Source organism: Aulonocara stuartgranti (genome assembly GCF_965226115.1).
Source record: "Aulonocara stuartgranti genome assembly, chromosome: 12".
In the NCBI taxonomy this organism is placed as follows: domain Eukaryota; kingdom Metazoa; phylum Chordata; class Actinopteri; order Cichliformes; family Cichlidae; genus Aulonocara; species Aulonocara stuartgranti.
The window spans coordinates 13,291,592-13,318,308 of NC_138948.1; the positions used below are offsets into that span (position 1 = coordinate 13,291,592).

The following is a 26,717-nucleotide window of genomic DNA, read 5'->3' on the forward strand; positions in this document are numbered from 1 at the left end:
AACCAAAACAAAACAAAAAAACAAAAAAAACAACCAAAAAAGAACCGCAACACCATTACCAGCAACATTACCATCCTGGGTTAACCCCGTTTTCTTCATTCTTATACTTATTTAAAATTAGGTTTTTATATTTTACTTTAAACTGTTTTATGTTTTGACTGTCTTTTATTTCTTCTGTTAGACTGTTCCATAATTTAACTCCTGCAATTGAGATTGACATAGTTCTTAAAGTTGTTCTAGCACTTTGTATTTTTAAATTCCATTTCCCTCTTAAGTTATACCCACCTTCTCTTTCTATGAACAATTTACAGATTTCTTTGGGAAGCAATTTATTTCTGACTTTATACATTATTTGCGCTGTTTTAAGCTTCACCAAGTCTTGGAATTTAATAGCTTGCATTTTGACAAAGAGTGCATTTGTATGGTCCCTGTACCCTACATTATTTATTAATCTAATGGCCCTTTTCTGTATTATAGTTATTGTTTGTGTGTTACTTTTGTATGTGTTTCCCCAGACCTCTACACAGTAGCTCATATATGGCAGAAGTTTTAAACTTCTTTAAAACTTGTAGGGTTGTGCAGGAGTTTGTAATGGCTTAGAAGTAAATGAGTTTAGTGGGATGCTTTTTATACATCATATATTTCATACTCTTTAGGTTATCTGAGGAGCTGTTTTGGGGAATTATAATTATTAAAATACATTATGTAGTGGTGAAGAGACGAAAACGTGCGTAAGCATGCCTAGTTATTTTTTGATAGTTATTTTTGGTTATTCTCCTTCTCAGGAGTTGGCTCACAACCGATCATTAACAGATGGTTATAAGCTAACATTATGCTGGCTAATGTTAGGCTTAGGTGTCCTAAAAATGACACTTTCCCTTTGATAAATAGATTGATTATATGACAGTTTATTCGCTAAGTGTCCAAGTCCAATGACCTTAGCTCCATTCCAAATAGGGCTGGGTGTCGTCACTGATTTCTAGAATTGATTCAATTCCGATTAACAAGGTCCCGAATCGATTCGATCCACGATTCGATTCAGTTCGATTTGATTTGAATCGGGGAAATTTTGCCTCAGACAGTCAGAAATATTATAATTCTGATCACGTATCAGTACATTTCCATATTTTTATATCTATAAAAAGAAAGCTGACACTTGCGAGACTTTATCAAAGGTCTAAGCATCACAGCAGATGCCTTTGTGTCAAAGTAACTGAGGATAAAACACAGAAAAACATGAAGGCGATTTTCCAGGCCTGGGCTTTTATAAAAAATATTCTGCAGTACATCAAAAACAGAAGGAAACCGTTAATCAGCATATGAACATTACCTGATGCTGTTGAAGCATGAAGCAGAGCAAACTTACAGAGGGTTTATCAGAGACACAGCTAAGCGTTTTCAGTCAATATTGTTTGGAGAGAGATCAAACCTGCAGCTTCAGAATCAGCGCAAAAACGACATAAACACAAAGCGCGCACCCGCCGAAACATCAGAATCAGCGAGCTGTCGGGTTTCGGCCCCGACCGTGTCCGTGCCATTGGGTGAGAAAGGCGACATTTCGCTGATTCTGATCTGTCGGCGGGTCAGCGCTTTGTGTTTGCATCTTTGTGAAGAATCCGTGTACCTGCTCTCATTTACTGTTTTAGCTGTTTGGTGGTTGTTGAAATTTTGTGAGGTTTAACCTGAGATTCTGGCGTTTCGGGCAAAATAAATTTACATTAAAAAATTGATTCAGGATTTTAATGAATCGATATCACGTTATCCAAGCTAGAATTGATTTTAATCGATAAATCGATAATCAAAACTCACCCCTAATTCCAAAGACTGGTGTTGCTAATAGCGGCAAAAACAGGATCAATAACAAAACAGGATACAGTTGATGGCAGTCTGCAATCTACTGACATCTAGTGGTGAGATTTTACACACTGTACCTTTAAATTTAACATATTAGGTCATTATTAAGTAATCAGTGTAGTGTATGTATCAGAGTAGATAAATCGAACATGTATAAAATAATTTAGAGGTTATTCTAAAATATCATGATGTGTATTGTGTACTGCGATTTAGCCTTAAAATACGAAAGCAGAAAAGTTCCCAGAACCACTTGGTTTTTTTTTTCACTTGCAGCTTTCACCTCAAATGTGTATTCATCATGCTCACAGTTAAATATTTTAAGTAACACTTGTACTTGATATTCTAGTTCTCTCCTCATGTAAGGCAGCACGTTGGTGTGCATGTGAGTGTACATGCACGGCGTCTTTGCATGTGTGCACTGTTTGCTGCTTGCCAGGGCAGGGCTTCCTGTTGCTGTGATTGCTGCCCAGGCAGAGCAGAGCAGTGATCCTTTGGTCTCCTTTCCTCTTGTGCTCTGCCACCTGGACCTTCATCCACAAACCTGGCGCCGTCTCCTCTCCTCTCAGCTTTCTCCTGCTTGTTATTCTCACTTCCTGCCTGGCCTCTCATTATCCGCCCATCTGTCTTTCTCTCTGTCCTTGTGACTGTTGTTCCTCCTCCTCTTCCTTTTCTCACTGCTTTATTGCCTTCTCCCCCCTCTTACAATCACTTACTGTGCCCCTGCTTTATAAGTTTATCCGTATCTCTGATTCATTCAATGATTCAGGGAGTGAAAATTCAGAGGTAATAAAATCTGTTTTTGACCCGAGTTCCTTGGATGCACATGTTGCTGTGTTGTTTTTTTTATTTTTTGGCTTTAGGTTTTTGTGTGTGTGATTTATATAAATTTTCCACTGCAGTTTTTACAGGAAACGCCGAGTGTTTGATGTCTCTGTGAGCCTCTATGCCATGCATATTAATTGAGTCATAAGCAATAGATTGGATCCGGCTGATGTCGGTAATAAGGCTCGGGCTATATAAAGGTCGGACGGATGTGGTTCGCTGTAAATTGCATTTTACTTAATGAGCGTGACAGTTAGGACTGCATCCTATTTTTTGCAATAATGTACAACTAATCAGCACATAGAGGTGTACATGTACACACATTCCCAGACCAGTTGCTCACACATCTGTATGTTTGTGTGTTTTAGAGCAAGAGCAAACAGTTTAGCTCATCGCCCAACAATCTGATATCTATTCATGTTTAAGTGTGTCTGAAAAAACATGGAGGTAGTGTCTGTGATGTCATGTCTGGAGGGTCTGGCGGGAGTGCAGTGTTGGAGCTGATGTGTAGCAGTCAAGTAGTAACTAATGTTTATTGCGCCTGTGGTTGCATCTTCTTCCTGTCTTTGTGCAAAAAGGAGTTCAATTCCACTTCTGCTGTCGTTAGTTTCTCATATTTATCTTTTTATTCTTATAGTTTACAATTTCTTCACAGCTTGCTCTTTAGGGAAAGTTCGCTTGATTTCCACTGTGAATTCAGTGAATTTGGAATTTTTTATAAACATTTTTTATTTTAAAATGATTTGCTGATTAGTAGAGCTATAATCATAGAGTTGGCTAGTTGATTATTTAGGCGATATTGTTTACATGACTATAGGTTTTGACAAGCCCCGGCCACACATGCCTAATGACTGGTGATCCCCTGAAAACCACAGGTCACTCTGGAAAATGTGTATTCCTCAGTTGAATGGCAAGTGATTGCTGGTGATTGCTGCCTGTGTGGTACTGCAAGGCAAGGCAAGGCAAGTTTATTTGTATAGTACAATTCAACAACAAGGTGATTCAAAGTGCTTTACAGAGACATTAGAAACAAAAACAAATAAAAAGCACTGCGCTGAAAACCTGCTTGAAACCAAGCTGCTTGCCAGCAGATTGTTGTGGGTGTCCATAGTTTGCATGGAAGATGCTGACTTGTTTGCGAACATGTTTGCCAAGTGATGTTAAAACTGTGAGGAGTGTGATGTAAATTGAGAACAAGACCGGTTGCCTTCAAAATCAAACTTGGATCAAGTTGGCATCATGCAAACTATGGGCGACTGTAGAAATCTGCAGCCAAAACTATCACATTGAGGTTTTTGGTATAGCATCCTCTTTGTGACCAGTTTCACCTAGAAACAGCCACCTGTTGGGGAATACATATATTTCCTTTAGTGACTGGAGGTTGCTGACCCCTTACTTTCATAAGGAGAAAAGTGCAACACCAATAGCCTTCCTGGACCAGTTTAATGGTAGTTTAGTAGCTGGAAAAGAAGACTACATTATGAAAAATGCTATGCTTTGAAACATCCAAATGTAATCTCCATAAATCTGCAAAGTCTTGTCTATTTTTCCTGAGTCTGGCGTGCTTTTTCCAGTTGTTTACAGTGGCAAAAACAGCTGTAGCAACATAACAAGGTGCTAGTCATCTTTTCCACGCTGTGCACCTCTTCCTAGCTTAACCAGCTGTCCAGTAACAGTGGAAAGACGGTCGAGCAACACACTGACCGAATGTCACAACAAGTGTGGAACAGCAATGAAGGACAAGTTAATGCTGCTGCTCTCTGAGTATTTATGCCTGCACCTGTTCAGTAACCAGTGTCAGAGCTGCTGAGGCTGTGCCTTTTTGGTACTATCAAGGACTGAGCTGAGTATTGTCAGGAGTGCTGAGTACTTTTAGCATGAAAAAACCCAACAACTCCGAGATGTACAGAATCTGCTGAAATTAAATTGATACTGTTTCAGAGAACTCATTGGCATATAGTCATCTTGTCGTTGTTAGGATCTTCCAATACTGTCATTTTTCAGTATGCAAGGTCTGATAATTTTACATTGGCAAACTTGAGTTAAACCACTTAAAACTCCAAGCCATTAAGTAAATTTTAAAAACATAAATTAGATAATTGAGCTATTTGACGTTTACCAACATCAAATGTTTTACATTTAAGCTAAAATTATTTTAATTATGCTTTTTTTGCCATGTGACTCCGGTGACAAAACATTTCAGCTTCGGTTGGCAGCGGGACTCAAAAATTCTCCCTTATACAAACTCACAGGAGCCTCGAGATCAGTTTATTGGTTAAGTAAACTTGTTTTTAAAACCCTTTAAAATCTTATTTTACGAGGTAGTTTAGCACTTGTCAGACTTGTAACATTTTCCCACCCAGTCTGCATTTCGGTTATGCATCCAGCATCTAGTGGCCATTAGAGGTGCTGCAGCGCTCTCAAACCAGACCCCTACTTCCTAATTTGAATGCATGACCTGAAAACTCAGGTCACTTCAACACTTTCATGGATGTGTGTGTCCGTTGCATCAAACGAGCTGTTCCCTAATGGGGACAACGGGGTAACTCAGTGGTGTGTGAGAGCTGATACCAGGCCTGTGAGATATAAATAGCAGTCTACATCCACCAGCAGCATAGATTATTATCTATGAGTTGTAGTGTTATATAAGCCGCGGTCTTGGGAGATTTTATTTTCTTGGTTTTGCTCCAAAAAAAGCTTTTTCTTTTCTTTTTGAGAGGAGCCATGTGGTGTTAATGTTTGTGCAAACAAAAAAATATTGAGCAAAAGATCATGTTGTCTCTGTTCCCTGCAGACCACATCCAGGACGCTGTTTACTGTAAATCATACTGCTAGCACTTCCATTTAGTGGGAATAAAATGCCGCAATATAACACATGAATTTCCCCAGTAAGTCCTGAGTCATGAGGTTACTCACGCTAACAAGATCGATTCATGTCTGTGTTTCACACATCCTGTTTCCTTCCGTCTTGATTAAAATCAGACTCTTTTATGTCCACTTCTGGAGCGTGTACATCATGAGTATTAGGGATAGATGAGAGCTGTGTGACTCATTGTGGTGTCTTGCAACCTGACCTGGTGTGTGGTTAACTTTATAGGACAAGGTCAGGATACAGTTTTTATATTCACTGACCAACTACAAGCTAATTTAGATAATAGATAATTACTGCCTAAGTTATTGTGGAGGTGATTCAAGATGGCTGCTGAGTGGTTAGGCTTGCTTCTAGAAGGACTTTGCCTCATGTCACATGCTCAGAAGAGATTGTTTTATATTTGTCTAAATGTCAGCAAGTGTGACTAGCTGCTGCGTTTTGACACTTGTTTGACATTTTGCATTTGTCCATTAAAGACTTGTGTGGTATGCGTCACTACCTGTTTGCTCTTTTAAACAGCAGTGGTTGACTTGCTGCATCAGTAGTTTCACAGTAGCATTTGTTTGGTTAGATCATTTTTCTCTTTTTTTCTTCTTGCCAAAAAAATCTGACGTTGATCTCGACACAGTGCAGCAGTTCCTCAGGTTGTTTTGTGGTGTCGATGGGGGAGAAAAAAGCGGTGCCAAATTTCTGTAAAGCCCACGAGAGAGACGAAGAAAGCAATCAGTGTGCCATCGCGAGCGTGCGTGTGCTTCGCAGAAGAAGAATGCGGGCATTGTAGGGGAGGAGAAGGAGCTTGAGGGAGTGATGAGTAAGGTGAGGAAGGAAAAAAGGCAGGAGTGCACAAATGTTTTCCAGTTGCAATTTCGTGTGTTTGGATTGGCTTTTTTTTCTGCCGTCTCCTGCCGAATGCTGTCTAGGAAAGCAATAATACAATAACAAAACACTGAGCTGAGGTTAGAGGTCCCGGATAAGAACAGAGAAAGGAGACACAAACACTGTGTTAGCCTTTTTGTTTCCCCTCACAGTTTGAATATGGCTCTTCGTCAAGGTAAAAAGTCAAGGAAGTTTGAGTCCAAACACATCTGGAGATCCTCAGAGGACAGAGAGGATGAAAAGAAAGGGAAAACCCTGGGAACGGAGGCGGCCAAGACCCCAATGGATACGGCGAGAGGAAGTGTGTGTCTGTGTTTTTGTGTGCATGTGTGTGTGTATGTTCTCTAGGCAGTGCTGAGTCATCGCTGGGCTGGCCAGGCAGATAGAACCAAGCTTCTGGGAGGCCAGCTGAAGGGGCAAAGTGAGGCATGCACTGAGCATGCTCTGAAAAAGTACAGGAAGGGGATTAGTTGTTGTGACAGGACACATCCAGGAACTTTAGTGACGCAATATTTCACGATGCCAACTTTTCACTGCCTCATTGACGTACGTGTCCCCTTGATATGTTTGATGGTGCTAATGAAAAAACGGCACGCTTATTTTAAGATGTGACCTCACGACTTTTACAAGTCTTCATCTCAGAAGGTTGTCGCTCAGGACACAGAGAGAAATTAGATAACAAGACGCGTTGCTCCATGTTTTGGCCCGACCACAGCGCGACCCCCCCATCCCCCCACCCCCTGTTTCTTGTGGTTGTCTGTGATCTGTTGGACCACAGTCTGTGACAACCCCCCCCCACCAGACACAGAGACACAACAGCCCACACGCACCCATATGCAAAAGCACTCTCACACTTCCTGTATGCCGATTAGACTCTTCTCTGCAGCACTGGAGGAAGATGGTATGTACTGTAGGCACATGTTGAAGTTAGAAGGTTAAACTCCTGTTAATGATACTGCAGTTTACGTCTTATAGTCTAACTGTTCATCTGTTGCTCAACACTTTATTATGGAAAGACATGCAGGGCAGAAAAAGAAGCAGCTTATATATAATGCATGTTGACTTCTTTGCTAAAGGCACCTTGAGGTGTTGCTTTTGGTTTGTGTTATGGTGAATATTCTACCTGTGTTCACCGCTTCACTGTGCAGCACATAAGAAGAAATCTGACTAGTTGTTGTATGCTAGTTACAGTCTGTTAGTTACACCATGTGTCTGCAGTGTTTACACATGCAAAGTGGCAGTTTTAAGATGAAGCTTAAATTCACCTCTGTATGTATGTCTGTGTATGTGACTGTATTTCTTCCAGTGGTGGGTTTGAGTGTCTTATATCCAAGCACAAACTTCCAGTTATAAAATTAAGCCAATGTAGAAGTGCCAAGAACTGCAGATGGCAACTAATGGCTATTTGAAGTAGGTGCCAAAAGTGAATCAGTCACCATAGACTCTCGTGGTAAAATGCCCACATTTAGTTAGTGCAGAAATGAAACATTTTGACAGTTTAGCACAAAAATCAGTTATGGTCTCTACAGATGTTTTCCCCCTTCAGAAGTTTCTTTTTTCCTGTTTCCTGGCTAAATCGTATTAAGACTTAAAGTTCGGCATCATTGTGGGCGTCTTCTGTCCATTCGATGGAGTCAGGAAACATTCTGTTTTAGTTAACACCTTGCTAAGTAAGCTTGCACCAGCACCAGGTGATAATGCCACAGCTCTGCCTTCTTGTTCCAATATGGCCACGTCTGGATCGAAACAAAAACTTAAGATGAACACGCACAAAGTACCAAAATGGGTGCTCCAAAAGTCCACACAGCTGATATCACAGTAGCTACATCCTTTTTTTTTTTTTAAATATCCTATCTATGGCTCTTCCTGTCTGCTTCAGAATTTAATATGTCAGCGTTTTAGGACTAAAAAGACTCTAAATGTCCAGTCATATTTGTCTTCTTTCATTTCCAGAAGACCCAAATCTGCTTCTTTATTCTACCAAAAATGGGACTCTTTCATTGCCGTCATTGGCTGTCTCTAAACGTCACTTGAATCTTGCTATATCTGAACAGAAGTCGTGTCCAGTTATTCCAGCTACCAGTCATGCCTGGGCTACTCACTTCCAAGTCAACACACTTTTATGTCATCCTTATGCTACATGCCCAAAAATGTGTTCTCCCTGACCCCCTATGCCTATTTGTTTAGTATACTCAAGGTCAAAAAGGGATAAACACACACACACACACACACACACACACACACACAGCAAATGGGCGTTTAAAAAGAAAGAAAAGAGAAGGGCTTGTTGAATACTTAGGAATACATCCTTCCTTTATTCTGATGAACTGTGTGGTTAAAGCTGTTAACCACGGAGTTCTTTTAAATTACAACAGTACTAGTTTTTTAACGGTGGTGGACAGGTTGAAACACGTGTGCACTGTACAGAGAAGCTGCGTGTTAACTTCTTCGTGCACCAAATGATGCAGTACCTACAGTTGATAATGTAGTTGTGGGCCCTGATGAGTAAAATGGTAGATGGCTTTTGATAGTTTCAATTTAGTGATTATTATAAGAAAAGCCACAAGTTTAAACAGAGAAAGCCCTGTGGGATTAGACTAATCAGCAAACACTGAAGCACTGTGCATTAACAGAAGCAAGGAAGTGAAACAGTGCACGCAAAAAAAAGTAGCAGAGCCCTACTGTAGGAGGCCAAGCCTTCCAAGGCAACCCGAACACATCAAGTTCAGTGCAGTATATTACCACATGTCACATCTTTACTGTCTCACTCATAAAATGAGGTTGCGTGTGTGAATGTTTAAGGTTGGATGATTAATCAGTTTAAAATTTTAAGATTTTGCCACATTCATTAAGTCCAAACTCAGTCGGTGTTTACTTCAGTTTGAGCAAAGATTATGAAAAGCGCGGCTTTGGTCAACAAGAGCTGTCCAACAGAAGCTAAAAACTTTTAAAATCTTTCAGGAGGTTTATTAGATGTTGTCTGCAGCTGTTTTTCTCTCCATATCTTTGAGAGTCTCTCACTAAACCTGGTTTCGGCAGCATATGACTGAAATGCCCTTTGGTTGACTGCTACGACTTTCTGTCTATTAAGTCAGCTTCTGCCTGGGCCCCTTGTTGCCCCCCCCACCCACACCTGCAGATGTTGTGGTGGAGGCTAGCCGGCAGAAGTGGTTACCCTTGCGAGACAGGTTATAGGGTCAAAAACGCTCATTAATATGCGCCTCGCTCTCTACCGGATGAGCCTGTCCCCCTCCACCAACGCCACTGATTTATTTATTTTTCGTGTTAATTGTACTTAAAGAAATCCCCTTTAAGTATAATAAATAAATAAATAAACACTTTTGTTTTCACTACACTTATGATTTTTGTTAAGTTAATGAATAATCATGTTGTTTGTGTATCGTGTTTTAAAACGTGAGTGATACACTGGGGGGGAAAAAACGGAAGGACCATTAAAATAGGTCACGTGTAAGTACACAAACACACGGATGAAAATACAGGCAGCGTGGCTGATTGAGAGATTTTCTAACCGTACTTCCTCAGTCAGGGCCTCATTCACCTTCTGTCTGACTGACTAATTACTGTTTCCATTCATAAAATACTTGAGTTGCCATCATCCATATCAGTGGAGGTTAGAACGCAGTTTCTCCTTTCTCTCTGCTCGCCTCTGCTGTAGGAAACAATTTCCTGAAATTTACTTAAAATGTGTACACTCGCTGCGTTTTCTCCCATTAACTGAATGGTAACCGATTGTCCTTTGAAAAGGTCTCTGGTGGAAGCACATCATGGCTTTGGGTGATTTCTTTAAAAGCTTATTTACAGACTTCCGGATTTGGCTGAAAGAGAAATGTGTGACTTCTGAGTTTTCAGGGTTCTAGGATACTCTGGTTGATTGCCAGAGATTTTTTGCAGGCCCATGTAATCCAATTTGTGCGGTTACAGATCAAGCTCAGATGAAATCAGAGTTTTGAATGTTCTTTCTTAGTGTTTGAACTGTTTTTAAACTTTGAAGCAATTCAAAATGTGCTGTAACTGTTGTGCCATTTCCCATGTTTAGTGCTGCATGTCTTGCACAACCCTCCACATTATCCTGATCTAATTGCATTCCTATATCTTGCTCTCGTTATTTGCTCCTCTGGCTTTTTTCGTTCTTTTCTTCCATGCTTCATCCATTCATTTCTCTTACCCGCCTTCTTTTTCTGTTCCGCAGTGATTCTCATCCACTCTGGTTACTGCAATGAATGGTAACACTATCCATCCAGCCAACACCACAACAGCAGCAGGCCAAGGTGTGGCAGTTGCCCAAAAAGGCTGGACGGAATTCTGCGAGCTGCATGCCATCGCCGCAGCCCAGGAGCTGGCCCGGCACTACCGGAGTTTTGCAAGAGAGCGACCACACCATGATGTGCTTCCACCAGAGACCTTTTCAAAGCAATTCACTGACCTCTTCCAGCAACACTTCTGCTGCGAGGTCGACAAAGACGGCACGCCACTGGGTCAGAACACAAGCTCTGCCGCCTCCGGTAGCGCTCCCTCATCGTCTCCAGTGGTCCTTCGTCCTCAGCCTGTAATCACTCGAGTGCGGACTTTGCCTCGGGTGCAGGACTATCGGGAGACTGGCAGACCAAATGGAGGAGCTGCTCCACTGACTGCGTCACCGAAAGTGGAGCCGGTGGTGTTGAGCCGGGAGCAGGAGCTGCCACTGAGATGCGCTGCGGGAAACTCCTTTTCAGGATCTCGCACAATTGGCAGCGGGACACTGGTGATTCATAGCCATAGCAACGAGGAGATCTCTGGCACAGATCATCGCCAGGTATCTGAACGGTACTCTTCTGACTCTTTAACCTCGAACCCTGAAAACTCAGAAGTCACACATTTCTCTTTCAGCCAAATCCGGAAGTCTGTAAATAAGCTTTTAAAGAAATCACCCCAAGCCAGTCCGCGCTCATCCCGGGACCTTACCCCTAGGAACCCCACCACCACCAACAGTAATCTTCCAAATAATGGTGACAGAGTGGGTGCAGTTTCCTCCATCAGCGAAGAGGTGTCATCCTCTTCTTCCCACTCCTCCGAAGCCACACCCACAGCTGCTTCACACCGTCCTGGAATGAAGGAGCTGATCATGGCTCCTTTCAATAGGTTTCGTAGTAAAAGGCAGAGGCGATCCGAGGCGAGCGGCTGCTGTAAAGAGGGCCAGTTGAGGTACTTTCTGGTGGACGAAACTGTTTCAGACTCACAGCCCCGCTGGCAGCGTTGCCACCTGCTGGTCAGGAGGATCAGAGACATTCAAGGAGGAAGAGGAGCAGGGGAAAGTTACCAGTTAGAGCTCTATGATCCTCCAAAGGTAAAAACACAAGCTTTGGCACACTTTATATTCATCGTACACGCGATTCACTAAACTCTAACAGCTCAGCTGTGGTTTCACATGATAATATGTGGGCATTTCTTTGAAAACAGTTCACAGCAGGTGAAAAGTATTCATTTTTATTTTTAAATAGCTTTCTGTACAAAATTTGACTCCTGGGGTTTCTATCTGAAACAGCTTCATGACTTTTGCTTACAAAGAGAAAGATAGAGAAAGATTTGTCTTGACATCCTTATCAGTGGACTGGTGTTTCATGTAGGTTTAGCTGATCTCACAATCGTTTACCGTGGTCTTTCTTTATCTGCCACATTGCAGAGAAATCATACAGATTAAATCATTAATGCTGCTATGTGTAAGTATTTTATTTTGAAAGCTCCACTACTGGTAACCAGCTAGCCCCGGCCTAGCCCCATCTCACGTGTACACAACTACTCATGTGATCACGAGTTAAACTAAATATGCGAAAGAAGTATCATTTATATCATGAATTGTAAAACCCTTGCATGATCTTCTGGCCTGATTGCTCGCCTCTAGTTGCATGCATGAAGTGTAAGAATGGTACCGATGGCACTATTCTCAATTTTTTAAAGTTTATTTAGTCAGGCTAGTATGAATATCTTTATCTGCCTTTATTATAATTTGGAAAAGACAAAAGAGTATGAGTTGTTAGTAAAATAATTCTTTAGTTGCGCACTTTTTATAGTTTTCTTTTGGTCTCTATTGGACATAAAAGTCATCAAAGTGTGTGAGGAGTGTTTAAGTCAAGAGGTTACAGAAATACTGTTTAGCTTGTCAGGCAACTAAATATATAAAATTATGCCATGATGTTGCAAATTAAAGGAGATTGCAAATCATTTACTTTCTTTCTCGGAACACCAGACTAGAGTTTTTTTGCCTGAAAAGTCACGGTGTAACCCCTCCTGTCACCTCATATCCTCCTATATTCAAACAAATAGAATTTAGCTATGCTAGTCTGCAGCTTTTGTTAACTGTGTATGGAAAGAGACTAGTCATGCACTACAAGTGCATCCTCAGTACTTTATAGATTTGAGCGAGAAAGAAAGAAAACAAAAAATGTATTTTCAGAAATGTTGAAGAAGTCAATTCAAAATATTGTCTACTGATCTACACACATCACGATTTATCTTCTTGATGCTTAGTTTGATTGCAACAAGCAGATGTTCATGAAAACCACTGATCGTTTTCTGTTGCTGCTGTTCTCAGTACAGGAGAGCTTTGCAGAGTTTCACTGGATTGTGTCTGCCGCTTTTGCAGATGTGCATGTGTTGTTTTTTTGTTTTTTTTTAAATAACCTCTTCTCAGAACTGCTCACACTGTGACATGTTACAGCTGACAGGTTTGTCATCTTGTGTTTCATATCTATGCATGGTAGGTCACTAGATCTGTTTGTGTCAATAGGATGGAAACCCACATTTGCCTTTAAAGGGCTGGGTAAAGTTTGCCAAGCAGTGTCACATACTCTTAAGTTAACGCACACACAAAAACAAGCGCACACACATTAAGGCACAAAGTCATTTCCTGTTTCCAGCTGTTTAGTTGCAGGGGTTTCCCCCCCTCCTTCAAATCATCTCTTTTCTCTGCCTGTGTTTGTTTTTGTTTGCATAAATGGTATTTTTACTGCCTCTAAGAAGCTCCTTTTAGTGAATAGTTTGCCACATGACAAAACAAGACGAAAACTGTGATGACATTTAGCTTTGCCTCAAAAAAAAAACGTCTTGTCTTACTGGCGGTTTGCATTTCACCTTTACTTCTGGTGATTCAGTGGCATCTAGAGGGAGTGTTTTGATGATAAACACAAAGCTTTTTTGTTAACCAAACTGAAAACACAAACTGAAAAGATATTAGTCATATACTCACAGCTTAGTTTAAAGGAGGGCATGAGCTTCAGGTTCACTCATGCTTTCCATGCACAATAGGGTCATCACAGTTCATAGATGATTTGTTTCACACTGGTACCCTTTAAAGATTATCCTAACTGGTTTACCCTTTAACCTAGTTAAAGAAGTGGAAATTAAGTTGCTAGTCATATGAGATAGATTTAATCAGTCCGTACTTCATTGACTATTGTTACTTATCCCTTTATTAATATACAAACATATACAGGGCATTTCTATAGCTCAGAAATATAGCTCAATATTTTCTCGCTGTGACATTTTCACTCGATTACATCAACAAATCTGCAACATTCATGTCTTCTTTTAATCCTTGGTGAGTAGATACACCTCCCACACTGTTTCCTGTTTGCTTGGGGTTTTCTGCAGCCAGTCACAACTTTTCTCCTTACACGAAGCAACCATGACATTAAAGCCGATGATCTAACATTAGTTAACTTACCCAAATGCCAGTAAAACAGCTCTGACCCTGTCAGGGTTGTGCAATGACCTGATACCTGCAGGGTTGGATTGAGCTTGTTCACAATAATCCCACAGATGGTTGGTCAGATTGGAGTCTGGGGTCTGAACAGTTTTGGTTTGAATATAGTAGAGAGTTTTAGTAAATAATTAAAAATAATGCTTATATAGCTTCAAAAATTATTTACGTTTTATCAAAGTACAGTTCAGATTAACTGTTAGGTCTATGACATCACTAACCGAACTGTAGCTGCAGCAAGTGGCAGGTAGATGTAAACAAGCAAGGTGGAAACTTAGATGGATAACAACCCTCAAACCAGCAGTACTTTGAACTGTATGCGATCCATATGTTGGCTGCAACAGAGTAAACTGGCATATAACCACTGAAGAGGAGTAGTAGGTAGCCATGTTCAACACATGCATGTTCATGTTAACCTGCAAGTAAAGAAAGAAGAAGGCTGCTGCTAGCACTGCAAACATTAGTGCCTCACATAGCAAACTAATCTGATAATGTGCGTGAAAGTGACACATGTCAACAATCTTTCTGACTTTTGGATTAGTCAACTATTATTATTTATTAGTAGTAGTATTTCTTCCCATTTTATCAACCAGTAAATAAGTTGCCAGTATTATCCCTTCTGTATTGTACAGTGTATTTCCAGGGGTGTTGGTCTGCCACGATGTGTAGGTGGGTGGTGATGGATGATAGGACTAAGATGATTAGTTTTATTCACTAAAGTTGTCAGTAGTTTAAATGCAATGCCTGACTGGTGTATTACTTCTTAATTAACACTTGTTAATGCCAAGTGGCAATTGTAACTTGGAAACATGACATCAGTTGTTGCTGTAAGCTCTTCGCAGCACAGCAGGATGTATTTCTTTCTTTCTTTTTCTCTTTCTCTTTTTCTCTCTCTCCTCGCATGCTTAGCTCCCCCCACAAGGCCTCATGGCATTAAACCCTGCAATATTTCCAGATGGGGCCAGCTGTGAGGCTGCATGTAGTTGCACACTTAGCCCCTAAACCAGTGATCAGAGCAGGTCGAATGCTGTCCTGGGCCCTGCCATCTATAAGGTGGCAGGGCCCAGTAAGCAGAGTTTAGTCTCTTTAGGGTGTGTGCAAGTGTGCATTCAGACACACATAAAGGTCCATGAGAGAGACATTGCATGCATGTGCATGTGTCTGAAGGCGTATGTGTGTCTGTAGAGTTTTATATTTAGCAGCCCTCGAGTCCTCAGCCGCTTACAGCCCTAACCATGTGTGTGAGGTAATTCAGTTGATTTCAGAGCCAAAGTCGTGCATGTGTGCACGTGCTTGCGTGTTTATTTAGAATGGGAAGACATTGGCAGGATTTGCCTGGCTGTTTGCAGTTTTGCTTTAATGCACTGGTGCTCTGAATACGCTCTCTCTTAATGTGTGTGTGTGCGTGCGTGCGTGTGTGTGTGTGTGTGCATGTGTGATCTTGGAAGGCAGATAGATAAGGGCCTGAGAATGACCTTAAAAGGAAGGAGAGCTGTGGACTAGCATTCTCACATTTAATGTACACATGAAAAACTTGTGCATTAATTGCCGTAACAGTTATTTAAACACACCAAGCTGGAATGCGTTGAGGTTGCTATTAGTACAGTTTCCCTATTCTGAATGAAAATTGGGGTTTTTCACATCTGTAGGCAATGTGTCAGTGTGTGAGCATGCACGCCTGCACACATCACACATATCTTAGCTGCACAGAACATAATAATCCTTGAGCAAAGTACGCATGCATTTTTATTTATATCTTTATGTGTGAGAAACAGAAGTAATATCAGTGAGCTCATTTAGCACAAAGGCGCAAGCTGCATGGAAACTGATAATGAGTTTGCGTGAGAAAGCAGCAGGCAACAGCACAGTTGTCAGTTGCTTAGTATTAGCCTGAAAAGGCAATAAACCAGTAAGATGATACCCCGTAAGATTTTATGCAACACATTAGGTTGTCTGTGAGTATTGTTGTTTTAGTAGGTTGACTTTAAAAGCAAAAACATGCTAAAGGCAACAGTCAGCTAGGTTACTTCTGGGAAAGATGCAGTCACTTTTCAGCCAAGTCCTAACAAATGTCTGTTTTGTCCTATAATTATATTTAAAACTGAGGGCAGTTTCACTTCTGCATAATCTGAAATGTTAGCCCATATTTAGGCCTGAAATAGATTTTAAGCATGCAGCTGCTATAGGTACTGTGTGGAAGATTAAAGCCTCGATTACACCGTGAGTACTCCATCCGTGTCCGTGTCTGCAGCATGGAGTATAATCAAGGAAAAGTGAGATCCCAGAAGTGCAGTTTTAAGGAACTGATCTGTGAATGCAGTTTATCTGATGGCAACACAATAAAGAACATTTTGTATCACATCATTTTATATCTCTGTACAGCTGTGGGAGTTTCCTCGGTGATTGCAAAGTGAATATATTATACTGTTTTAATATTCTACAGAAAAATAATGTCAAATATTGGTCATAAATTGCACACATTTATAGTAGAGTTGAAACACTTTACTGGGTTTCATATTAAAATTGATGAGTAACATAGAATGTGCATTTTTAGTGTTTAAAAAAAGGGCAGCAAGAGAGATAATATATCTCTATATCTTTATCCTTCCATCATCAGCAGCTTGTCAAAATTAATAACTTGGTTTCATGTTTAAAGTATATCACAGCATCTGATCTCCTTCTTCAGATGGTTATCATACTGTGAAAATGTTATAACCTGTCATCCTCTAACCTAACAGTGCACTAAAATTACGATAGCGTTCTAGTTAAGGAACTTAACGCAACTTTCTGTTGCTGCTTTCTCCTGCTTAGTTTGCTTGCTTTGGTCAAATTAGTAGCAATAGAATAATTGCTTTCATTTTTTAGGCTTGCAAGCTGCTGCTTGCTGAACCACCACTGTCTGTGTGAACTATGTGAGTCACTGATGTCTCATCTAATGTGCACTCAAGTCCTGCCCAGTGTGTACTGGGATAGACTCCAGCACCCCCGCAATGTTAGTTGGATGAACTGCAGTTCTTCAAATGGCCACTTGAGGCATGCTCCAAAAAGCAAGATGTCCAACCATCGATTATTAACTGCCTTGAACAAATAACAATTCTGGTTTCTGTGGATGGCTTCCCCCTTTCTAAAGACCTCTATAGGGTTGAATTTTTATGTGTGACTCGTCCAACATGAGACCGGAATAGGGGGCGTGGCTACTTGGAATCCTAGGTGTGCAAACAAATTACTAACAGAGTGGCTTGAAAAGGCAGAGTTAAAATGACACCATAGTGGCTACGTCCAATTTTTACACTGCTGCCAATTTAGAGTCAGTTAGCCTATTAGCCTTGTCTTAGGTCCATAGGAATAAGTCAAGTCTTTTATTTGTGAGGGTACACATAGCTGTGAAATTTTCTATAGTGTAAAAAAACAAAGTTAAGACAATGTAACTCTTGATATATTGCAGAAGTGAAAATTGTTATGTCAGCTGAAAAGAGAAGCAGTCTCCAAATTCTCATTTCGCCTCGGTATTCAACGCTGGAACTTCATGTTACAAGTTAATTTAAATTATTTATTGTGATGAAGTGTTTTATTGTGAGGTTTTGTGTGTATGTTTGACATAATTCGTTTAGCTTTTCTTTGCTTTGATTGTTTCTGTACCGCTAAGGCTGTTTATTCAATAGCGATTCCTACTTTTCCTTTTATCTGATGTTCAGTAGTCAAGGTTACAGACAAGGTTTGTGTCTTGCCAGGAAAATCGTGGCTCTGTCTTCCAGAGAGAGTTCCCACAGACTGCTACAGTCTGATATGTTTCCTCAGACCTCCTGTAGACTTCATCTTAATCATACGCCTCTCATCTCATCCCATCTCATCTCAGCTGCGCATATGTGCGTGCTTGTCCATTCGCATGTGTTTATTCCAGCTCTTCTAATCTTTCCCACATGCTCTTGTTTCATGCTTGTGTGTACACGTGCATGCATGATGTATATTGTTGATTTTCGAGCAGGTCCTTCGCTGTCTTAGTGTGTTTGTATATTCGCACACATACTTTTATGTGTGTGAGCATGTATCGTACAAGCTTCTTTTTTGCCTCCCATTTAATATGTCATGCTTTATCATGAAGCTGCAGCAAAAAGTCTGAAGTAGAACTTTCAAAAATGGATCTTCTGAGTCAAACATGGATTTTTTCCACAACGATCAACAGAATCAAATGCTTTCTTATATGCATTAGATGCTGTTTTCTTTGAGTGAACATTCACTGCTTTTTTTCCCTCTGCACTTTCTTACTGACAGTAAGAGAGGAGTTTGCAGCATCAGTGGAAAATAGTTTTCAAAGAGACTCTGGTGTCCATCTGTTCTGTGTTACTTGTTGTAATTCAGTCTCTCATATGGCAACATGCAGCGTTAATTTGGCTTGGCTCGTTGCATACCACAACTAAAGCCCTAAACACATGGGCCCCAGTCAGCTGTCCGAGAAACAGAATGAAACCAGGCGAGAGAGACGCAGGAAACACAACAGGAGGAGACATGAGAAAGACAGACTGACGGTTAGGCTGAAATCAAAAAAATATCAGAATTTATCAAAGTTAATTTTCCCTCGTGAAAAGTCTTCTCTAGTTTTGCCCATTTTATCCATATCGAATCATTTAAAAATGCATGTTTTCTCACATTGAGACATGCATATTTTTAAAAGTTTGCCTCTGTGGTTTCTGCTGCTAAGCCGGCACAATCAAAGTGAATCAAATTTTATTTGTGCTGTTCCAAGCTTTTGCAAATGGCATTTCAAAGGCTCAACATCAGTGCGTTTTTCCATAAATAATGTCCTACTTCGTGAGGATCACATGCACAGTGCTGAGGCTTTACTGGAACTACAATATTTCTCTGCTACAAACCCTTTTTTTATGTTTCTAGTATGCGGATGACATCGGATGACTACTTGTTTACACTAATTTAGAAACAAAGTCGATTTCAGCTTTCTCAGAAAATGCAAACCAGACTTAAGCGCATCAGTAAAGAAATAGATTGATTACATGATCTAGAAAAATCTTTAGGTTTTATGTATTCTAGTAAACTGAATAAGTTTGGGTTTGGGAGTTTGGGCAAAAAAAGACTGCCTGTAAGACAATACCCAGCTGATTGTATAACAATAATGTTTTTCCATTGTCTGGCCAAACATTTAGTCAGTCGATTCTCAAATCAAATAGCAGATTAATCAATAATGGAAATATTACCCTAGCAAAGTGAAATGCAATATGTCTTTTCTTCCAAGAGAAGCACAATGATCAGTCTGTCACCATTCACAACAGTATTTAGAACAGCAGAGATTGTCTCTCTTCAGAAATAGTTTCCTTCTTACTCAGAACTGTCTTCATATCTCACCCACAAAGTTGTATCTTTTCTGCTTTCCAGGGATCGAGTTTCATGAAATCTTCAAATGATGCCTTCAAGTAACTGAGTCATGTAATATGTGTGGGTGCGCTTGCATTTTTGACTATTCACCAAAGGTGTGCTTACCACATGTATTTAGGTGCAAACTTTCAGGTAACGAATCCATTTGGTGGATCGAGACAGATGAAACAGACTCGAGACTAAACGTTCATGTTCGTGTTTGTGACGTTAAAGGCAACAAGGTTTGAAGAGGACAAAGGTTCTTCTCACATGCCTCAACTCGTCCTCGCTTCCTCTAATTTTACATCATCTGATCTCATCCAGCCCACAGGGATCTGAGGGATGTTTTGAAAGAAAGAAATTAGGATAGTTAGAGCTCTGCAAAGACCTTAAACATCTAGCCAGTTGGCTTTGAGCATGTGTGGTTGGTTGGAATAATAAATGTTTTGAAATGTAATGGCCGCGCATAGTGACTGTGAAGTGAAGGAAAAACTGTTTTGCTGGATGAGTTTTTTGATGTCTTTCTTTTCTTTAATAAGAGTTGTATGTGGCGCTACTGTGGATTTGATTGGAGGGTTATATAGAGATTAGAGCAGGATTTTTAAAATGGCTTAAAGTCAAAGTGGGGGGAAAAAAGATAGTCATAAGTTTTCGGCTTACATTACATTCTGTCTGTGACCATTCGGGTAGATGATTGATGGCTGGCCTTTGTGCGGGTGAGAGTGTGAAAGACAGCAAACCCACACATTCTCAGGTTACTAAGTGAATAATGCCATGAAGTTGTGGTCAAAGGTTTATATACCCACATCATGGGCATGAATGTCGTGGTAATTTTTGGGCTCTTAATGATTTATCCCCATCCAAAGTTGTGTTTCTTAATGTTTACAGGCCTCCCAAATACTGCACAGACTTTTTTAATGACCTCAGTGAACTGCTGTCTGTGATCTGTGTTGATTTTGACTGTGTAATTATTGCTGGGGATTTTAACATTCATGTGGACAACCCTCAGGACAAAGGGACTAAAGACCTGAGTAACACTCTGGGCAACTTTGGGCTGACTCAGCATGTAACAGAGGCCACACATAATAGAGGACACACTCTTGACCTACTGATCTCCAAAGGCCTGAGCATTTCAAAGGTTACTGTGTCTGATGTGGGCCTGTCTGATCATTACTGTGTTTTCTTTGAAAGTAAAATCTCAGCCCACACAAATATATCAACAACAGTGATCACAAAACGGTGTATAACTGAACACAGTAGTGCAATTTTTAACCAGGTTTTCCCATTAACACCTGACCTGCCCAGAGGGTCAGTCAATGAGCTCGTCAATAGCTTCAATGCTAACATGTTAAATGTAATGGACACTATTGCTCCCATTAAGGTGAAGGTTATCTCTGGAAGGAAAAAGTCTCCATGGAGAAACTCCACACTGGTGAAAAATGAAAAAAGAGAGTGTAGGAAAGCTGAGCGCAGATGGAGAAAAACAAACCTCCAGGTTCATTATGACATTTATAAAGAGAAACTTCACAATTATAATTTACAACTGAGGAATGCAAGGAGGTCCTACTTCTCTGACATCATCACTAAAAACAGCCATAATGCTCGGGTCTTATTTTCTACAGTTGACAGGCTAACAAACCCTCCTGTGTCAGTGGCAGCTGAACTTCATTCGACCATGGCCTGCAATGACTTTGCCAAATTCTTCACTGAAAAAATCCAAAAAATTAGACAAGCAATTGGTACATCAACAGCAGATCCAGGATATGTACTGTGTCCACCAAAAAACTGTTTAAACACCATGAAACAGTTTCAACCTATTAACAGCAAAGACCTGAAGGACATCTTAGGTCAACTGAACTCCTCCTCCTGCTGTTTAGATGTCCTGCCAACAAGTTTTTTCAAAAAGGTCTCAAAGACTTTAGAGTCAGACCTGTTACAGATCGTCAACTTTTCTTTATTATCAGGTGTGTTTCCAGGATCACTTAAAACTGCTGTAATCAAACCTATACTGAAAAAGGACAATCTTGACAAGACACAAATGAACAACTACAGGCCGATCTCAAATCTCCCGTTTTTAAGTAAGATCATTGAAAAAGCAGTTTCTCAACAGCTCAGTTACTTCTTAAAACAGAATAATTGCTACGATGCCTTCCAGTCAGGTTTTAGACAGAACCACAGCACTGAAACCGCTCTGACCAAAGTGTTTAATGACATATGTCTGAATACAGACAGTGGAAAAACGTCAGTCCTAGTTTTACTGGATCTCAGTGCAGCATTTGATACAGTTGACCACAACATATTACTCAAACGACTGGAGAACTGGACAGGTCTTTCAGGAACTGTACTAAACTGGTTCAAAACATACGTAGAAAACAGGAAATACTTTGTATCAATAGGTAACTTCACATCTGAGCAGACAAGTATCACATGTGGAGTTCCCCAAGGTTCCATCTTGGGACCCCTTCTGTTTAACATCTACATGCTCCCACTGGCACAGATTATAAACAACAACAAAATAAACTATCACAGCTATGCAGATGACACACAAATATATATCACAATGTCACCAGGAGACCGAGGCCCTGTACAGGCTCTTGGTAAATGCATTGAGGAAATCAATGACTGGTTGTGCCACAATTTTCTCCAGCTAAACAAAAACAAAACTGAGGTAATAGTCTTTGGCGCCAAAGAAAAACGATTACAGGTCACCAGAGAACTTCAATCTATACATCTAAAAACCACAAACCAGGCGAGAAATTTGGGTGTAGTGATGGATGCAGACCTAAACTTAGAAAAACACATTAAGACAATAACAAAGTCAGCTTACTATCACCTCAAGAATATATCAAGGATAAAAGATCTGATGACTCAACAGGACCTGGAAAAACTAGTCCATGCATTCATCTTTAGTAGGCTTGATTACTGTAACAGCATCTTTACAGGTCTACCTAAAAAATCAGTCAGACAACTACAGCTCATTCAGAACTCTGCTGCTCGAGTCCTCACTAAGACCAAAAAAGTGGACCACATCAGTCCAGCTCTGAGGTCCTTACACTGGCTGCCTGTCCGTCAGAGGATAGACTTTAAAGTTCTGATGCTGGCCTATAAAGCTCTGAATGGTTTAGGACCAAAATACATCAATGACCTCCTGACCCAGTATGAACCATCCAGATCCCTCAGGTCATCTGGATCCGGTCTTTTATCAGTTCCCAGAGTCAGAACCAGACACGGAGAAGCTGCATTCAGCTTTTATGCTCCTTATATCTGGAACAAACTCCCAGAAAGCCTCAGATCAGCTGAAACACTCAGTTTATTTAAATCCAGGTTGAAGACTCACCTGTTCTCAGCTGCATTTGAATAAAGCACCAAATCCACACTTTTAAGCTTAAATTTCAAAACTTACATTTAACTACTGATTTTATCTACTGTTCTGATTTTATCTGTTTTGATTTTATATACTGTTGTTTGTTTGTTTGTTAATTAGTTAGTTAGTTAGTTTATTTGCTTGTTTTAATCAATTTTAAATCATGCTTTTTATTTGTTCTTGTTTCTAATGTCTCTGTAAAGCACTTTGAATCACCTTGTTGTTGAATTGTGCTATACAAATAAACTTGCCTTGCCTTGCCTTATGCGATCTATTCTTTTTTGCTTGGACAGCATCAATAACAGCTCTAAAAAACAAACATTGGGTGCACAAGTTTGAAATTATTTTACTAAAAGGAGGATGCCACTATAGCTCAATTGAGTGCACTGGAGACTTCTAAACCAAAGGCTAGAATCTGTATTGCTGGCTAAACGATTGGTGCCATTCCCCACATTGTCTCCCTACTTATCCGTGCACTGTCATGTCAAACAAAGGCTAAAATGTCCAACTGTTAATATTTAAAAAAAAATGTATAAAATAAAGTAGAGTTGAAAAAAATACCCAGGTAGCCTGCCCAAAAGTTATTTGTGATGGAAAACTGGATTTCTATTGCTTTTTTCCCTCTGGCAGTATTCAAAGATTCTTTATTTTGATTGATTTGCTGCAGTTGTATTTACTTTCGATGTCCCATTTTTTTGCTGGCTTTCTTGTTTGATCTTTGCCAGTCTCTAACACTACATTTTGTGTTTTGTGTAACCGTTTTCCATTGTTCATGTACCAAGCCAGCAGCCAACACTCCAACAAAATCCAACTTCATGAAGTTTTCAACTTTCATTAATTACTGAAACTGCTTTAGAGGCGAGTCAGTTGATTTTCGTGTTGAATTTGAGTCATATGTTTATTTTTTTAATCATTTGTATTCAAACGGGAAGAAAGTAAATGTTAAAATATCCACCCAAAGCACAGCTCTACATAATTCAACAGGCTAAAGCCTGCACAAGGGCTGAATACTTCTACTTCAGCTCTTGCTGACCAAATGAAGTCTTGCTGGTTATCCCTACCTAAAAACAAACATTTCACAAAGCACCTGGACTTAACATCAGATGCATTAAAAGCAGCTGACAGAGGCTGGAAGCTTCAGCAAGTTATGTGGATCGGTTATTATATGACATCACCTGGAAGTCCTGTGTGGAGCTTATTGAAATCAGTTTCTTGTGGAGTTTCAAAGAGTTGGATTTAAAGGTTTGCTGGCAAGGTGAGGTGCTGAATTATGGCTGAGTTCACTAGTGTTGAAAGTAAAGTCATGGGAAAGTGCAGTGAAGTGCTTGGACAAAACTAGTCACAAAATTGCCTCTGTATGTTGTCACAGTGGGAGCCGAAGTGGCAGTGCTATGAAGTGATACAGCAGGAGCATGAATTAGTGAGCATAATAAGCACGAAAGATTTCAAGTACATAGCCTGGTGATTAGAAAGTGAAAAGTGAGCACGGGGCGCTTGCTACTGTCAGTGTTAGTCATTCTTTACCAGAATGTCTCATTAGGCCATTTTCTCTGTGTGGTTAAACATAAGAGCTCCATTTGCCGGTGCTGGATTTCAGACAATTCCCCGTCCAGAGTCTTTTTTTAAATATATAATTTTAGATTTTGCGTCTTAATTAAAAAGTCTTCACAGACCAGTCTTGCATGAAAGTAGGCTTGAGGGATTAAGACTGAGTAGAAAACCAGTGTTCAGTAAGAACTGGCAGTAATGACTCCTGTCAGGAGCACATGAGGACTCATAGAAATCTTGCCAAGTACAAGCCCACAAATTTCCAAGAAAAGCACTTGGTGTTGATATATCTCAAGGCTTCAAAGGAGTAAAACCTCTCATAGGTTCTAGACTACAGACAATAGATCACTGGCAAATGTTCCTCTTCTTCAACTTGCCTCAACCGATCTAGATATGGGCAGAAAAAACAAAGGCACTTTTTAACCTTTAATTCTTTTTCCTCTGCATTGATGTCCTGTGATATGAATTATGTACAGATTTGTGATGGAAACACTCTTTAAGTTTATGTACCGGATCCATCTCAGTTGACGTGTTTATATGAACCTGTCTACCCACGCACTTCACAGCAGGAAGGAACAGCTGATCCTGTTTCCAGGGGTGGCCATGACTTTCAAATATATTAGTCATTAAATTATGAAAACAAAAATGGGATCGCTTATGCAAGTATTTTTCATTTTAAATTAGCAACTTTTCATCTTCTGCCAATGCTTTGGATGATGTAAGGCGTTTCTTCTGCCAGAAAGTGGCAGTAATGCACTTACACGCTGTTTGAAAACCAATATTAAACAACCAAAATAGAGGACGGATGTGTTACTACCTACCAGGCGGCAGGTAAAGCAAGTGTGCTGCAGTGAGATTAGTACAAACAGAAGAAAGAAACAGCTCAAAAAGCCCTTAAGGGAAAAAAATTAATGAAATCGAGGCGCAGTGTACACAGCTGCAAGCAAAATTAGCACGTTTCACATCATTTTACTGCTATTTGTGGAAGAATAGTCTAATAGTTCCTGACTACTAACAATCAAATAGCATCTTTGCTTTAATTTCATATTTCTTGTACAGATGGATTACATATTAATGGGAATCCTGAACCCTTGCGAGGAGATGCTGGCATAGTTTAAGGAAGGCTAAATCAATACAGAGTTGTTCTGAAATATTTCTAGAAAGCCCTCGTTCAAAGGGCCAAAGAGTCACTGAATGGTTTGAGTACTGTGTGCATGACAATTGTGCTATGACCTTTGTAGTCCGCTTTGAGAGATTAGGCCTGTATTCTGACACTGCCTTCCACCTTCATCACCAAACCACCAAATGAGGGAATAGCTTACAAACATCGCTCCATCAGACTTTAGACTAGAAGAATCTCAGGCCCATAACTTTATTATGGTCATTTCTCCTTTAATTTGTCATTCAGCTTTAGTTATATGGAACGAGCACCGGCTATGTTTTCATTCGAGCGTTGCACTTTCAATAACATTTTAAGAAAATCTCCTGAAAACAATGCAGATGAATGTTTCCATCCACTGTTATGAGGAGTTGGTTTGTTAAACAGCTGGCTGCACTAATTCTCCAGCTGCCTGCCATTAAATTACAACAAGATGATATAATTAACAGGGAAATAGTTTAAGCCCACAAGCCATGGCAAACAATATGAACTCCTTCACCAAACTTTTGCATTAGTGTTTGTTTTGCATATTGATTTGAGGAGCATTGTGATGGCCTCATCTGTCCACACAGATCAGATGTTTCCATCTGCAGCTCGTTTTCATGTATTCAGTGCAGAACAGCCTTCAGTGAACATCTGAGTTATGTTTCAGTGTTTCCATAACTTTGTCATTAACAGTATCCGTAGGAGAGGATGAATGGAAACCCAGAAAAATAACTATGTAAGACCTGCGCAGAAAAATAGCCAGGAACTATTAGGAAATTTGCCTAATTATTCAGACAGGTTTCAAGAAAAAAAGGCAAAAATATGCCTCCTAAAACCACAAAACCAAACACATTTGTGCCTTTGGATGCTTGTCAAATAATAACCACATAATTTTCTGTAATTTTTTCCCACTATTCCTTGGTCTTTGGTAGAGGTCACCCATTACCATGAAGCCATTAAGCTGCAATCTAGAAAGTCCAGCTTGAGTCTAACAGACTTGTCTACCATCTGACTTGTGCAATGCATTTTACTAATGCATAGCAGTTATTCCTCCACATAGTTTTGCAGCATTTTTAAAAAGCCCAGAGTGAATATCTGCAATTAGAAAAGAAGC

General features: G+C 40.1%; 1 protein-coding gene across 3 annotated transcripts in view; it reads left to right on the forward strand.

Annotated features, from left to right (window-relative positions):
• The window catches only part of sh2b3 (SH2B adaptor protein 3), a 74,300-nt gene that overhangs the window by 11,193 nt on the left and 36,390 nt on the right, over window positions 1-26,717 (forward strand). For all 3 annotated transcript variants that reach the window (XM_082554292.1, XM_082554291.1, XM_082554293.1), the window contains exon 2: window positions 10,635-11,768. In XM_082554292.1, the coding sequence (XP_082410418.1) occupies window positions 10,662-11,768 (1,107 nt within the window). In that variant the 5' untranslated portion in view covers window positions 10,635-10,661. The remainder of the gene's footprint in view (window positions 1-10,634; window positions 11,769-26,717) is intronic.